Source organism: Pteropus vampyrus, unplaced genomic scaffold (genome assembly GCF_000151845.1).
Source record: "Pteropus vampyrus isolate Shadow unplaced genomic scaffold, Pvam_2.0 Scaffold11, whole genome shotgun sequence".
Classification (NCBI taxonomy): Eukaryota; Metazoa; Chordata; class Mammalia; order Chiroptera; family Pteropodidae; genus Pteropus; species Pteropus vampyrus.
This window is the reverse complement of record NW_011888792.1, coordinates 2,194,959-2,210,874: the sequence shown is the minus strand read 5'-3', so window position 1 is coordinate 2,210,874 and position 15,916 is coordinate 2,194,959. Positions and strand designations below refer to the sequence as shown.

Sequence of the window (15,916 nt, the reverse complement as noted above, 5' to 3'; positions counted from 1 at the left end):
ATTTTTAAAGTTAAAAATATTTGCATTTTATTTAACCTTAAGTTATAGCATTATGTTTATCTTAAGTTAGCATTTGGTCATATTTTGTAGCTATTAACAAAACTGGTGTTGTGTATGTTTAACCTATAATAATTTGTATTTATATGTAGAAATAATATATTTCACAGAGTTTATAAACGTTTTATTTTAAAAAATCAATCAGTTATATATTCTAACACTAGTTTTATGTATTCACCTCCTTTTATGGATTATTTTTACCCTAAGCATAATTATAATTATGTTACACTAAATTCTGTATTTGGCATGTTTCATACAACATTATATCATTAACAAATTGTTTCATAAATAATTCCATTTGTAAGCATTATTTTTAATGGTTAAATCATATTCTGTCACTTACATGTACTACAGTTTATTTAAGCATTACATTATGGCTGAAATTTGGGGTTATTTAGAATATTTGTAACTATAAATATATGACAGTGAAAGTATTTTATTCATACTGTTTTTCTCATAGCTCATAATTTACATTTGGATGGTATCTGAAAGAAGGATCACTTATTCAAAATTGATTAATTTTTATAGCACATCACATGTACAAGTAAAGTGCTTTCTACAGATGTACCAGTTTCCCTTGCCACCAATAACCTATGAAAATCCTGTCCTGGCAAGATTTCTAAGCATATTTCCCTAGTTATCAATAATATTGTAACTGTTTTCTTCATTGTTAATAACATTTGCAAAGAATGATCTTTTGAGGTTTTTGCCAGATCTTCATACCTAACTGGAAAGATTTCCCCCCAACTCTCTAGCATGAAAAAAAAATAAATAACCCAACTGTGAAAATTGAAAAGGTTCACATCATTCTAGGCAAGTAATTTAGAGTTCAATACCTAGATATGGAACTGAAACATTTTGGAATGATAAATATCAAAAAAAGCATCCCTCAAATCTTTAGAAGAAAAAAGCAAATTACAGACCAAGAAACAAAAATCAGGACAAAATCAAGACTTTCCTGCAACATTAAATGCCAAAAACCAGTGGTATCTATAGTTTTGATGAGAGTCAACAAAAACATTTGCATATATAAGGATTTTGAAAATGATGTTTACATATCCTCTAGCCAACTAAGAAATGTATTAAAATTAAAATTCATGAGTAGCAAAATTATGTTACTTTTTAAAAAACTGAGGGAAAATAAAGCTAGATAAAATTTGGAGTATTTTATTTTTGATACTGAAGGTAGAGGTCGAAAATTATTTCTGAAAGAAGAGATGATGAAAACAAAATGTTTATGCCTAAAACACCAGATGTTTATAGCAAGGATTAGGAAGTGAAAGAGGGAGATGTAGAATAGGAAAAGTAAACTAATTGCTTCATTTTTCATAGAGAAAGGTAAACAATATTGTTTGTCGTAACTTATTACCTTTAAAAGTTAGGATAAAGAAAACTTATTTTGCTTTTTGAGTTTTAAAGGATATCTTGTTAGATACATATTAGATGACATTTCTGCTGACAAGTTAAACAGTTAAATATGGCACAAAGTTTAAAAATAATTAGATGTGTGGTGATTTAATCTATAAACACAAAAAGATAGCTAAGCTTACAATATTAATTTCAGACAAAATAGATTCCAAGCAGTGATTATTAAACATATAAAAGAAAGGAGAAATGGACAAATAACAGTGTAGGGTATTATCTATGTTTGAAAGAGCAAGGGAATAAAAATTAGAGATAATATGAAGATATTAGGCAAATGGATTAAGAAGTAGACCAAGAATGTAGATATTTTATTAAATATCCATGGGAAATTATGAAAATTGATCATTGGTTAGACAACAAAAAATAATTGCTCAATAAATTCCTAAATACAAAAACTGTATAGTGCATTTTACCTAAACACAAATGGGAAAACTAGAAATTAAAACCAACCATTTGTAAATAAAGTATATCTTTGGTTACATCTCTAAGGTTTGATATTGATGTTCCATTTTTTCTAACTCATCTAATCAGCATAATTTTGGTTTTGTTATATCCAATAACTTTGAGAAATCAAAATTATACTGAATAGATGAGTTAGGAAAAATATTGTGAACACTAACATCAAACCTGGTATATGCAAAGGCAAATTTAGAACCAAATTTATAATTTTATATTCTTTGTATTTAAGAAAAAAAGTTACTAATTTAATTAAGAAGTTTGAAAATAAACAATAAAACCTAAAAGCAGGAGAATAGAGGTAATTTTTTAAAGAGGAATAAACAATAAAGCAGAAAGAAAAAGTAACTAATAAAACAATTCCTGGCAAGGATAATGATAAGAATGCTAATTCGATTTAGCATAGAGGAAACAAATCATCACCTGTGTTAGGGCCAACAGCTCAGTAAGGCAGTCCAGGGCAGGTGGGCATGTTCTACTCCACAAAGCCGTCCAAAGACTAAGGTTAATGGGTGCTTTGCCGTACATAGTACAGGACATTGTTGTGTTGGCCTGACAGAAATAAGTAGGAGGTATTTCATACTTACAAACAAGGTCTGGAAGTGGTGCATACCTCTTCTGCTCATATTTTATTAATAAGAACTTAATTTTTGGTGAGAACAAGCAAGACTGAAGTATAATGTAGCTGGACAGCTGTGCGCCTGGCTACACTTCTGTAGCCAGGAAGGAAGAAGGGAAAAACAGATGTTTGAGATCTACTAGCAGACTCTCTCATAGTGGCTACAGACCACCCTTTTAAAGTATGCAAAAGTAGTATGTATGTGATTAAAACTAAAAATGTCAATGAAATGGAGTCCTCGGGGAAAAATGTAAATAATGACCATAATTATTTCCAAAATTGCCTTTGTATTCAGGCAGTTTTACTGCTGGATGCTTTTTAACTTTCAAAAAATTGATAAACGCCATATTATATAAACTTCTTCAGAGCATTATAAAAGAGTTTGGCATCCAATTCATTTTGAGAAGACAGAATAATCCTGATGCTCAAGCTTGAAAAATATAATGTAGTAAGGAACATTCTCATTTAGAATATAGATGTAAAGGTCCTAAATAAAATATTAGCAAATACAGTTTATTAGCTTATTAAAAGAATCACCCATGATGATCAAGCATGGCTTATCTCAGAAATACAATGATGGTTTAAATTTAAGAACTCTATCAGTATATGATTACTTATATCATGCTTTCCAAAAGAAAAGCCAAATAATACTAATCAAATATGAAAAGGCAAAAACATCCTTTTTTATTCCTGACTTCTTTGAAAATTGTTTTTAGAATACTAGGCAGAGAAAGATTTCTTAGTATGACAAAGAATATGTCTTCAACCAACAGCCAAAATGTTTAACTATGCTTTGCATTAAAATTGTGAGGGCAAGATACCTACTATCATCATTTTAAATGTTTCTCAAAAAAAAAAAAAACAACAAAAAACCAAACAAAAACCTGCGTATGCCTTTAAAATAGTATAGATAGCTTAGTAATAAAAATCAATAATTCTGTGTTCAGTCTCTCCCTATTCAACCCTCCCTTTAATCATCCTTTTGATTTCTAATAATTGGACCATTATTTTAGTTCCTTTATTATTACCTTACAATTTTACATATGCTTAAAATATTTTTCCTATTCCACCAATATATACTTTATATCCTGATTCTCCAGTGTATAATAAGGCAACTAGTTCTCTAAAATCTTAGTAAATAAAACAAGTAGTTATTTTAATGTATAAAATCTTGATAAATGCTAATTTTTTTAGTAATTAATTGTATCCTAATTTTATTTTGAGCAAAATTTTATTATATGCCTGTTGTTTTGAAGCCTCCATACCAATGTATATACAACTTTTCTTTTTGCTACCAGAGGCCACTAATGATAATGAATAAGGTTAAAACAAGAACTCATTTAGCTTTTCAGATTTTTATATAAGAGAAAATGTAAAATAACAGTATACTTCTCTATTCTTAAATTCAGAAATAGGAAGTTAGAAAATAAAAAAAATTTTAAATTCAATTATATAATAACAAAAGAAAGGGGAAAATGGGAAATGATGCTAGACATATACGCAAGGGAAAAATAAATAGCACAAAAAGAGGAAGGGGCACAGTTGACGTATGTCTTCTTAGAGGGTAAAATGATATAAGCACAGAAAGTCCAAGAGAGGAAAATGACTACACAGATTTAAACAAAGATAAATATACAGCAACATGAAGAAAGATTTCATGGTGACTCTAAAATGTATTTTAATATATCCTTGGAAAAGCAAATGATTATTCCCTGATTTAGTTCATTTGAAAACACCAAATTTAATACATTGAATTTATAAAAAGTAGGTAAAGTTATATTAGTGATTTGGGAAAATACAAAAGAAATGAAAAATAAAGTCTTCAAAAAAACCTTGAAATTAGTTCACATGACAAAGTAAATGATTTAAGAGCAGTTAGAAGATACATATCTGAAAGTATATATTAAAAGCATACAAAGTAATTCACTAAAGAGACAAAACACTTTTAATGATAATATTTTTACATTTGCCCTGAAATTCTATATATTCAGTTTACTTAGAAGAAATACTTTAAAGCCATATCATTTGTATGTCTTTTTTTTGTAAGAGAGATTAAGAGTCAACCCTAAATAATCATAGATATATTACATAATACAGGATTTTCTATGGTATTCTAATGGAATTCACCCAAAGCAAGTGCAACTAATGCTTTGTAACAGTTCTTCATATAATTAAACTATTTGCTCTCCTTTTTTGATCTGATCACAACTCCCCCACCCCAAAGAATATTACATACTTTATGAGTTAGAGCCAACAACTTCCTGTGGATTCACAAGTCATGGCAAATTTGTCTTGTAAGTAGAAAGTTGAGACAAGTGTTAGAAATTCCAGTGATGAAAAAGAAATTCAGTACTTCTTCCTTCTACCCAAAACCCTGATCCCCAAAATTCGATTTTTATTTAGCTTACATTTCAAAACATGTATTATTTCTATTGCTACTGTATATAAATGAACAAGTTAGGCAGTTTGAGAAATACACTCTTTTATAATGCTTAAAGTGCCATTTAATGTACCTCTGTAATGTTTATTATCAGACTAGTATTTATTAATGATCTTGGTGTACCAAATGGTACTCTAAGCTGAGTCCACACAGTACAGTAAAGGGGAGAATTATCCTTTGCCAATAAACCGCAGTGTATGATTGGGAATGCATGGATAATTTAGCTCAAATATGTGGCCCACAAAGTGAAGTTTGGGCTGAAATGCTCTAAACTAGTGCTTTGTACTGGGTTTACAAACGAGATGATTACTGGTATTCTGTTCACTTTGTGTTCTTAGGCCAAGGCTAGAAATTACTATTGCACCAGAAAACTAAATCATGCTCTACACTATAAATCTTCCAGTTATAAAACTCTTTATTTTCAAGACATCTTTATCATTATGCCCAAAATATGATTATTAAGAAAGAAAAATTTCATTAAAATTCTTGTGCCATTGCGAAGGAATAGGTGCAAACTATAAGAATTTTAGTACATCTTGAAATGTAGATAGGCAGTCTTAACAGAGTAAAAGGAGTATTTAGTCACTGCAACCTACTCCATTAGTTTGTTTGTTTGATTGATTGATTGATTGATTGATTCATGACTATGTTATTTAAAATTATAATCCTACCCCCTTTATTGGGAACTCTCTATTCCCTGCTCTTTTTTTCTTCCATAGCACTTATTTCTGTCTCTCTTCCCTCCCTAGAATGTTAACTTGAAAAGAGCAAGGATTTTTTTTTCTATTATATTAACTGCTATATTGCACAGCTTAAAAGAGTACTTGACAATATACATTTTGATTAAATTTATTAAATAATTTTGAAGTATAAAATTAAAATTCAAAGGCACTTCAAAGATTTAACTTCCTTAAATCTTCATCTGAATAATTTATTGTTTTACTTTTAAATAATTGCTGAAAAATAGGAAACATATATAAAGAACTTAGAAGAAAAAAAAGCTAGCACATTATATAACTTTAAACAATGTAGTCCCTCCAAATCAAAAAAGTAATGGAACCAACGATGACCCAGTATCATTACTTGTTAAATTTTAGTTAAGATGTAAACTAACATTTTTTTTTTTCCTTCAGGTAGGCAAAATCTTCTTTTATGTACTTTCTAGGCAATTAGAATTGAAGTAGAAATAGCATCTTTGAACTGCACTAAGAAAATTGCTGTAATTCACTAAATTGTTTTGTTTTAATAAACCTGCTCAACACTATAGTGTAGTATACATTTCTATAAAAGTATGGGTGAGTGTGATTCACAAACTTTTCTCTTTTTATGTCCTTGTATTGTAAAAACAAGTTTCTATTCTGTAATTAATTAGAACAATAGTGATATCCTTTGTCTAGCTTTTAGTTCTAAGAGCAATTTCCACATGACAGTAATTGTCAAAGGATATACATCAAATCTTTCTTTCTAGATCTGGCTTAATCATATATATTTAAACTAAAAGAGAATAAATGTATGGTGGTAAATTTTCCTCTTAGAGACTCCAACACTCTATATTCGATTTTTATGCAAGTTTAGTTAAAATGGAAAAAAAAAGCAGTTTTCCTTTCATTTTTTAAAAACATGAATGTTGACATATAAAGTGAAATAGAACAATATCTGGCAAATCGTAGGTATTCGATTAATGTACCCTAAATGAAAATGTATGTTTTACTTAAACTAAAATAATAGATTAGTGTTTCATGAAGATGAAACACTAAGCTAAGAAATATTATTTCTCCTTTTATACTTTACGCTTTATCAGAAGTTTAGAATTTTAGCGTTCATAGGTAAGCAACATTTTAGATGGCCTCATTGAAATCTAGATGTCCTTAGGAAGTACTAAAATCATTGGCCTTATTATTAGTAACTGCTAGTGCTATAGAATAAACATTATTATTTTTATCAGTTTATGTACTGGGAAATACTTGCTATGACTATGCTGAGATCTTTTATCTTCTAATGGAATATTAATACATGAACAAATACAGATATATAGGTGAGGATAGCACAGCAGATACACTAGACCCAGGATTTGATTTGAGTTTTTTTCATAGCAGAACTGTTTTATTTATACTAATCTGTCTTCAGTATATTTCTGGTTCCTCCTTGACTGTTCTTAGTGTTTGTAATATGTTTAACCAGGTTGAAGGATGAAATCCATGGTCGTAGAACAGTTGTATATATTATTGCTTTATGTAAAAATTAGATCTAAAACTTTGATTTGATTACAAAGAGTGTAATCCAAAGTTTTTCATACTCCTTAGTCATGAAGCCCTAGGTTTCCATGAAATAATTTACGAGTGAAGTAGAGTTTGAATTTTTCAATCTGATTTTTTTCATAATCTGTTTACATGAGACTCATCTCTCCAAATCTAATTCCTTTCTCTTATTCAATCTCCTAATTACTTTTTCACCCTCACCACCGTATTTTTGCTATCAGTTATATTTTGGCTACAATTACTGTCTATCACAAAGTGAATAAATAATGTGTGTTGCCACATATAGGCAGAAAATATATCACTTGTTTATGACACATAGAAAAGCATAATCTAAAAAAAAAAAGTTATTTTTTTCAACTCCTACAACCACCATTTTCAAACTTATTACCTACATATTTATCTATTGTTATTGATGTTGCCATTTCAGATGCCTATGCCTAAAATCATTTATTTAAACTTTTATCATTTTGTCATATTATTATTTGCCTTTTATATATCATTCAAATATACCATTTAACTAAAGTTCTGTGCCTTCAAAGAGTTTAAAGAGACCTGTTTAAACCAAATAACTTAGTCATATATTAAACTAACTGTTGTATCTTAGTTTACCTCTGTAGTGGGGGAAATTACCAATATTTGTTCTTGGGAATGAAAAGCTTCCCTTCCTACAATCTAATATCATCCGTCTTGGTTTTGTGCCTTCTCTGTAATGATATAGGTTTGTTTCTCCTTTATTCTTTTCAGAGTGCTGCAGCAGCTCCCAGCCCAGTGCTAGGAAACATTCCCCCAGGAGATGGCATGCCAGTAGGTCCTGTACCACCAGGGTTCTTTCAGGTACTCAGAGAAACTCCAACTAGGAATGTTAAGGCTTAGGAACTCCTTTTTGATTTTACTTAAAGTTACGCAGGAGAATGAGGCTATTTTTATTCTTAAGGTAAATATAAATGCTGTGCAGCCAACTCTTGATTATTCAGAGCCTGGTTATATAGTACATAGATTAGCCCTTTCTTCCTGTATTATTGTTTTTATTCATGTTTTTATTTTGCTGTTTTATTGTTCAAGGAAAAAAGAAAGAATTGAAATGCAAATTAGGCCATTAAGTTAATTGTGGTAAAGATTTGGTGGGAGAAGAGGCTAAAGATAAGGTTCTGGAATGATATATGGATTTTAAGCATCTAAGCTATCCATATCTCCAGAGACTAAAGATAATCAAGATTTGGCTGTATTTTCAAAATATGGCTAAATCATAACCTATTCACTTATCTAGATTATAGGTTATATCAAAATATTTGAGAATCATCTTTGTGGCTTTTAAGCTGGAATTTTTATTAATATCATTACATAATGTTTTAAAATCAGGTTTAAAAATACATGTTAGTATTTTAAAATTTCAACAAGACCATTTATTTTAGCAACGATGATGATGATTTTAGAATTACAATACATCCCTTTTTAACTTTATGGTATCCACATCTTAAATCTGACGGATTCCTAACCCAAACCTACAATAGATTCTGAAGCTTACTTTTTTTACTACGTGGTTAATTTTGTAACGCCCTTTGAGAAAATTAGAAAGAATTTAGAAGTTAAAAACTAGAGTTGGAAGGCATTACAGGAATTAATGTAATGTGCTATAATAATAATAATAATAATAATAATAATAATAATAATAGTTAACAGTTAATAACTGCTTACTGTATACCATGCTTTGTTCTAAATGTTTTACACATATAAACTCTTAATCCTCACAATAGCCCTAGTTGTGAAGTACATATTATTATTATCATTCCCATTGCACAGATGAAAAAACCACAGCTTGATAGAGAGTAGTTTTCACAGCCAGACTCTTACAGGGCTGGGATTCAAATCAAAGCTTTCTGGACTTGTGTTATTGAATTCACCTTTTAAAGCTCATAGTTGATCATTATTCATAAAACCTTTCTAGCCCACTTTATTTTTTCCCTTATGCTTTTATTTCTCTTGCCAAGGATACATTGGGATTAGGAAATAAATCAGAAGAGTTTATCTATTTATGAGTTAGTAGAACCTCTCTAAGTGACACCTTTTAAAAGGCGGTTGGTTTTGGAAGGAAGCCAAATTCTTTCTAGGGTTAAGCAAAGGTGTATAAACCTATACATTTTGATTTTTACTTTTTGTAGAATGAACCATTCTCCCCTTACCTGTCTTCTGTTCGAATGTTGCTAAAAGTAGTTGAAACAGAGTTAAATTTATTTTATTTATTCCAATGTGATAAATAGTTGAATACTACTAGATGTCAGGCACTGTGGTAGGCATCTAAAAATAAGTATGCTGTACACTTAAAACTACTAAAATATTGAACGTCAAGTGAGGAAACATCAGAATGACCCTGTGCAGAGGTATTCAGAGTAAACACATACAGAAAGTAGAGAAGAAGTTGACAGAAATTCCTGGACATGAAATTGGGAAGGTATATGCTCTAGCACATTGAGAAGGGCTTTATATGCCATGTTAAGAATGTAAATCTTTATTCAGTAGGCATGTCAGAGCTGTCAGATCTTTGAAATGGGCAGTGACCTGAATTCAAACTATAGAGTGGATCCAGGCTTTGTTAGGCACCTATGACACAATTGTGTACAAGACTCATGCCCTCAAAATACTCAAGCTATCGTTAATGAGAGAAAAAGCAATTAGAGTATAGAAAGAAAATGGCTGTATTAAATGAGTGGAATATGCTCTTACAGCAAACTAGAAGGCCACCAAACCCAATCTTGGGGGGGGGGGGCATTTCAGGGAAATATTGTTAAAGTAGTAAATGAAATACAGATCGGCCTCTAAAGACGAGTTAGGTGAGGGAGGCAGGGAGAGAGGGAAAGAATATTCCAGGAAGAGGGAAAAAGATGTATTAAGACCCAGAGGGAAAGCAAAGAGACCAAATATAAAACTGGAGCTTAATTAGCTAAAGAGACAGTGGTGTTGAGGTTCCAAAGGAAACTTGAGGAGGCTTGTAGGTTAGTTAAGAGTTTGAACTTGATCTTAAGGGCAGTGATAAGCTATTGAGGAATTTTAAGCAGGAGAGAGACATGTTCATGTTTGCATTTTTAGAAAAATTACTCCAGGTACAGTGTATAGCCAGGATTGTAGAGGGACAAGTCTCAACATAGGGAGACTATTTAGAAGGCCGTTACAGTAATTCGGGGGAGACTTGATGGTGGCCTGAAATAAGACAGTGGCAGTGGGTATGGAGAGAGATGACCTGATTTGAGAGATAAATAAATGCTGGGGGTAAGGGTGGGGGCTGTTACAAGTAAAAGAATTCAACAATAATATTCCGGTTTCTAGCTCTCACTGAGGCTAGATGGGTTGAGATGCAGATTTCATTTTCTGATATGGGGTCCACAAATGAGGGGTCGGTTTGAGGTGGGACAGATGAGGTTCCTGAAGGATCTCCAATTAGAGATATCTGTTAGGCCAGTGAACTTACAAGTTTGACACCTAAGACATTAATCTAGACCAGAGATAAAAATTCCAAGATAATAATCATATTAAAGGCACTTGAATCCACAGGGGTAGGTTAATTATCCAGGGAGAAAGTATAGAATGAGAGAGTAAGCGGGTATACAATACAACTCCAAAAATTTTAATGAAAGATGAACATGGGCAATAGAACCCATTAAAGAGACTGTATGCATGGGTATCATCTTGTTGGCTGTTACAGTAGCCCAAGGAGCAGAGTTTGTGGACGTGTTCAAGAGCAGTGGCAGTATAGGATTAGAAAGCAAGAAGCAATTCATAGTTATGTTTGATAGGCCTTAGTTGATTAATCAAATAAGGGGTAGAAGAGAAAGATTTGGTGGAATCAAGAATGAATCTGAGGTTCTTACTTTGAACCTCTGGAAAATTTTAATGTCGTTATCTGCCTTAGAAAAGATAGGAGATAGAAAAAGTTTTAGATATAAATTTTACTTTTAGACACATCATTCCTATTTATCCAGGGAGACAATTCCAGCTAATCCTAAGTACTCTTTTTGCGTCTTCAACAGGCTGAAATATGCCCAGTTTCCCTAGAAATGCCTCTCAAAACTATGCCTCTGAAAAATGCAAAACTATCAAATTTTTAAAAGAGAAATAGGATGTTATTATCTTTTGGTTAATATGGGATCAGACTACTCAAGTATTTCCTAAAAACCAGCATTGGTTTCCTATAGTAATTCTGACAGTGGTTAATAAAGAGTAAGTAGTTGCCTTCTATATGAGTAGAAATAGCAGCAGAAAATCATAATTCAAGTCCTAACACCAGTTTCTAATCCAGTTCCAAAGAGTTATTGACCTCCAAGAATTATCTAGAGTATAAGAATAGTTTTGAATCCCCATTCTTAGTGAGGAAATGCAAAGCTTGTTTCGAGATAGCCTGAATGGGATTAGGCCAGGAAAGGACTGAGACTATTAGAATCTAATGAATAAATGAAAGTAAAGAAAAAATTTGTAATTAGCACATAAAACACTGGCTTCAGTAGTTCTGCGCTCTACTCACTATGTGATCATATGATAAGAAGTATATTAATTCTCCTGAATTGACATACTCTTTTTATTTCTGTTTACATTGCAGGAAAAGCCCCTTTTTTTCCATTATAAGTATAGATTTAAATACATTACCAAATGGAATTATCACAAACTAAATTTGTGAATTCATAACAACTGCATTTAAATAATAGCAATTAATTTAAATTCTAATATAAATAATTATGATTAATACCTCATACATTTAACAAGTCCATTCTGGAAGGCAGGTTTTAGATTAGTGTCTTTCTATTTGTGACAGATGCTAACATTGTTCATACACTTTGACGTTTTCATTGAAATGGGAGAGCTTCTGTTGTTGAGTAAGGAACCCAATTAAGTAAAATCCACGGGAACAGTTGGACATGCTAAAGGGGAGGTATCAATTTAGTAAACTTGTCTAAAGTAAGCCACATATGTTTATTTACTTGAAGTCTTTTATCAGAGGAGTAATTCATATATGAAACTCTATAAATTCACAAAATGACCTACCATGGAACTGGCGAATGACTTTAGAGCAGCTTTCTTAAATTGGGAGGTCTTGCTACTGTCCTCAGTTTGAGGACTTGCTGCTCAGCTTCAAACCTGTGTGTTGATTGGCCTGTATGTTCATTTGGCAGTTTTAGTGGAAGAAAATACAGTGTTGTGTGGTGTGAGAATACATAGTAGACTCAGTACACTCAGAACTGAGTCTATACTTTACTTTCCTGTCCCTGTGCTGGTCTTATTCAAAAGTTTCACTGTATACTAAAAAATTTGAATTATATATTAAAATCCTTAAAATCTGGAATTTATTCATTCTCATAGCATTCTTACTAAAAGACAAGCAAAGTTTGATCCTTGTAATTTAATCGAATAGGCAGCGGTGTTCCTTGAACCAATTAGATTTTCTTCTTACTTATGTATAATAATCAAAATAGTTTAGTAAAATGCATAAAATAAAATGAAGTTCTCATTTTTTGGTGTTTTAAAAAAATTAAGACTATTAACTCTCTTACCTTAGCAAGTTCTATAATTTTATAGATTTGAGTAAGTAGCAAGAAAGCTTCTCTTGTGAATTTACTATAAGATACCACATTAAAAAAATGGACATTTTTTATTTCAATCGAAAACAAATCTGAGGAGGGTGTGAAAATACTTTATTTTTTCCTCCTCTTTATCGCAAGAAAATCTTTAAGAAGAAAACATTTTATTCTTATTACTCTACTAAACATATACATATCTTTTATATAAAAACAATATAATCTTTTAATACATGCTGATATAGATATCTTTGAGTGTATAATGTAGGATATACTTGTAAATATATAATTTTGAACTCTATATAGACTTTTGTTTATTTTTATGACCTTATGTTTTGTTTTTATTTTTATCTTGATACATTTGCTGTATTCTAATCACTGGATCTTTTCGTTTTCTTAACCAAAACTGTTGAAAACTAAAAATATATTGATGTTAGGTTGTAAATTTCAGACTTTGACATGAATAAGATTATAAATACTTGTTGAAGACAAAGTATACCAAGTAATTTAGTTTCAGACTAGGGTGGTCATTTATATTTTAAAATCTGAAATTGATCACGACTCTGATGTGGTAGAAAATATGTTGCAGCAGGTTTACAAGCCACACTTTGTTTCCAGGCTTAGTGTCGGTAATGCTAAAGCTGCTTCGCCATCTAGTGGTGGTTTGCGGATGTCTCTACTTGTTCAGGGTGTATTTTTCAGAGGTTCTATTTTTAGTAAGACTGCACTGTAGCAAGCTGACCTAATGCTTTGACATAGTAATAACACAATAAGGACAAAAGGAAAGAAGGAAAGGAAGGAAGGATGGAAGGAAGGAAGGAAGGAAGGAAAGAAGGAAGGGAGGGAGGGAGGGAGGGAGGGAGGGAAAGAAACAGAAGTCTCCACTTTTCTTCATGGTGTTATTGACTAGAAAAAGTTCAATATAAATGACTTCCATAAAGCAATGAAGATGAAAGCAAAGCTCAGGGTATTAAATATTCTCGATATTTTGAAAGAAAAAGAATCAAAAATGAGAAAAATAGTTATTTAATCTAACATTTGAAACTGAAAAGGAAGAACAAGAAGAAATGTTTTGCAAGGCCAGGTTAAATATTTCTGGAGGTAGATATTTATTTAACTTATTTATCTGGAAATAAATCCTACATTTTGACGTAATTCCTAACTCAGTATACTCTGCTCTGCTGTTATTCAGACTTTGAGGGAGCAACTTTTATTATCAGTATTACCTGTTTTACCCTATTATTTATACATACATGTAGTTAGTTTATATGTCTTCTCATCCTTTCTGTTATTAATCTTCATATTGTCTTGACTCCCGATGGTTTCTTTTCTTTTTATCCTTTCTGACCATGGCTATTTCAGAAATTAGTTGTAGGAAATACTCTAAACCAGAAGAAACTCCCTTTCCCTCTCTCCAGAAGTTGCAGATACCATTTTTAATCTCTGATGATGAACTAAAAGATTCGTTAGTATATCTTTCTTAGTTTGACTAAGTAGGTACTAAAAATCTCAAGTAGAATTGTCTTACTAGACTACCTCGTCTGACATTATCAATAATGAATAGTTTAAAAACTCGAACATTAAAATAGTATTTCTCAACTAAATACACCAAAGTTTAGAGAATGGAGGTAGGGAAAGTTGCTTATTTATCAGAGTTCGAGAAATGAAAATTAAGTTTAATTTTCTTAAAAATGTAATTTTGAATCTTTAAAGACAGATTCTAAATATTAAAAATAGAACAGGCCTTCCTCTAGTATAAGATAAAAGCAGCCTGAAAAATGAAGGTGCCTGACAGCTGCTGGCTTTGATAATGCTTTCACGCAGTCATGGTAATAGTTTTTCTGGCCTCAACTATTAGAACAAATTAAAACTGCTCAGCTTGAGTAAGTGAGCTTTTTTAAAAATTGCAGTTTCAAACTCTTAAAGACCTTACAGCGGTAACGAGATGGACAGAGCGCGAAGAAGGTAGTGTCAGGGCTTCAGAGTCTTTACACTGGTTTTCTAGTTAGAATGGAATGAAATAGTTTCCTCTTAGAAACTCTTCTCTCTCTCTCTCTTTTTTTTTGTTTTTGTTTTTGTTTTTGTTTATTTGTTTGTTAAAATGAGTATTTAGAAAAAAGTTAGCTTGGCCATCCTAGACCAGTGTTGGTTTTCTTTTTACTTTCATGCTGTTTCTATAAACTAAAGGTGTCAAGATATTTAATATGAAACAATAAAATACCATATTTTAAAATTATATCTGTGATAAGAGCTTATCTATTTTTTAAAATAATTTTGAATTACAGTTTTTCATTTGAAAAAATCTTATTGAAAATTCTTTCCAGAGTGCTGCAGTTTTTATTAAAGCCCCTTGGGGAAAAATATGCATAGCAAATTGCAACTATGCAAAGGCTATTTATAACACAGTTTTAATTTTTTATTTAATGTTGATTACAAAAATAAAAATGGTCACCATTCTTTGGGAAATTAAAGAAAAGGAATATTACAAATTCCTCATACAAATGGGACAAATTTGTCTTAAGTATATGTTAGGATGCCTTCAGTAAAGGGGAAAAGGAGTCAAATATGTGATGACGGAAAGAGATTTGATTTTGGGTGGTGAACACACAGTGCAATATATAGATGATGTATTATAGAACTGTATACTTGAAACCTATATAATTTTATTAGGCAATATCACTCCAGTAAATTTAATAAAGAACATTTTTTAAATGGCTTATCACTTGGTGGTATTCGGGAATAATTTATCTTATAGTCTATATCAGAAATTGACAAACTTTTCCTGTGAAAAGCCAGAGAGTAAATATTTTAGGCTTTGAAGGTGTTAAAGTCACAACTCCTCAAATCTGTTGGTGTAGTGTAAAAGCAGCTATAGACACTGTGTAAACTAATGGACATGGCTATTCCAGTAAAACTTTATTTATAAAAATAATTAGTGGTCCAGATTTAGCCCGTGAGCCATAATTTGCCTCCTCCTGTTCTATATGAACAAGGTTACCACTAGGTAGCCTGTAAGAGATCCAAAAGGTAGACCAAGGGCAATGTTTCTCCACATGTGTTCCGTGCACTACTGACATGAGAGTCCTGGGAATCACCCCGT

General features: G+C 31.3%; 1 protein-coding gene across 2 annotated transcripts in view; it reads left to right on the top strand.

Moving 5' to 3' along the window:
- SSBP2 (single stranded DNA binding protein 2) overlaps positions 1–15,916 on the top strand; it is a 262,630-nt gene that overhangs the window by 177,057 nt on the left and 69,657 nt on the right. The window contains exon 5 of one of the 2 annotated variants that reach the window (XM_011377641.2): positions 8,000–8,089. The exons of the other annotated variant lie outside the window; for it this stretch is intronic. Coding sequence (XP_011375943.1) covers positions 8,000–8,089 — 90 coding nt within the window. The remainder of the gene's footprint in view (positions 1–7,999; positions 8,090–15,916) is intronic. 2 annotated transcript variants of the gene reach the window in all.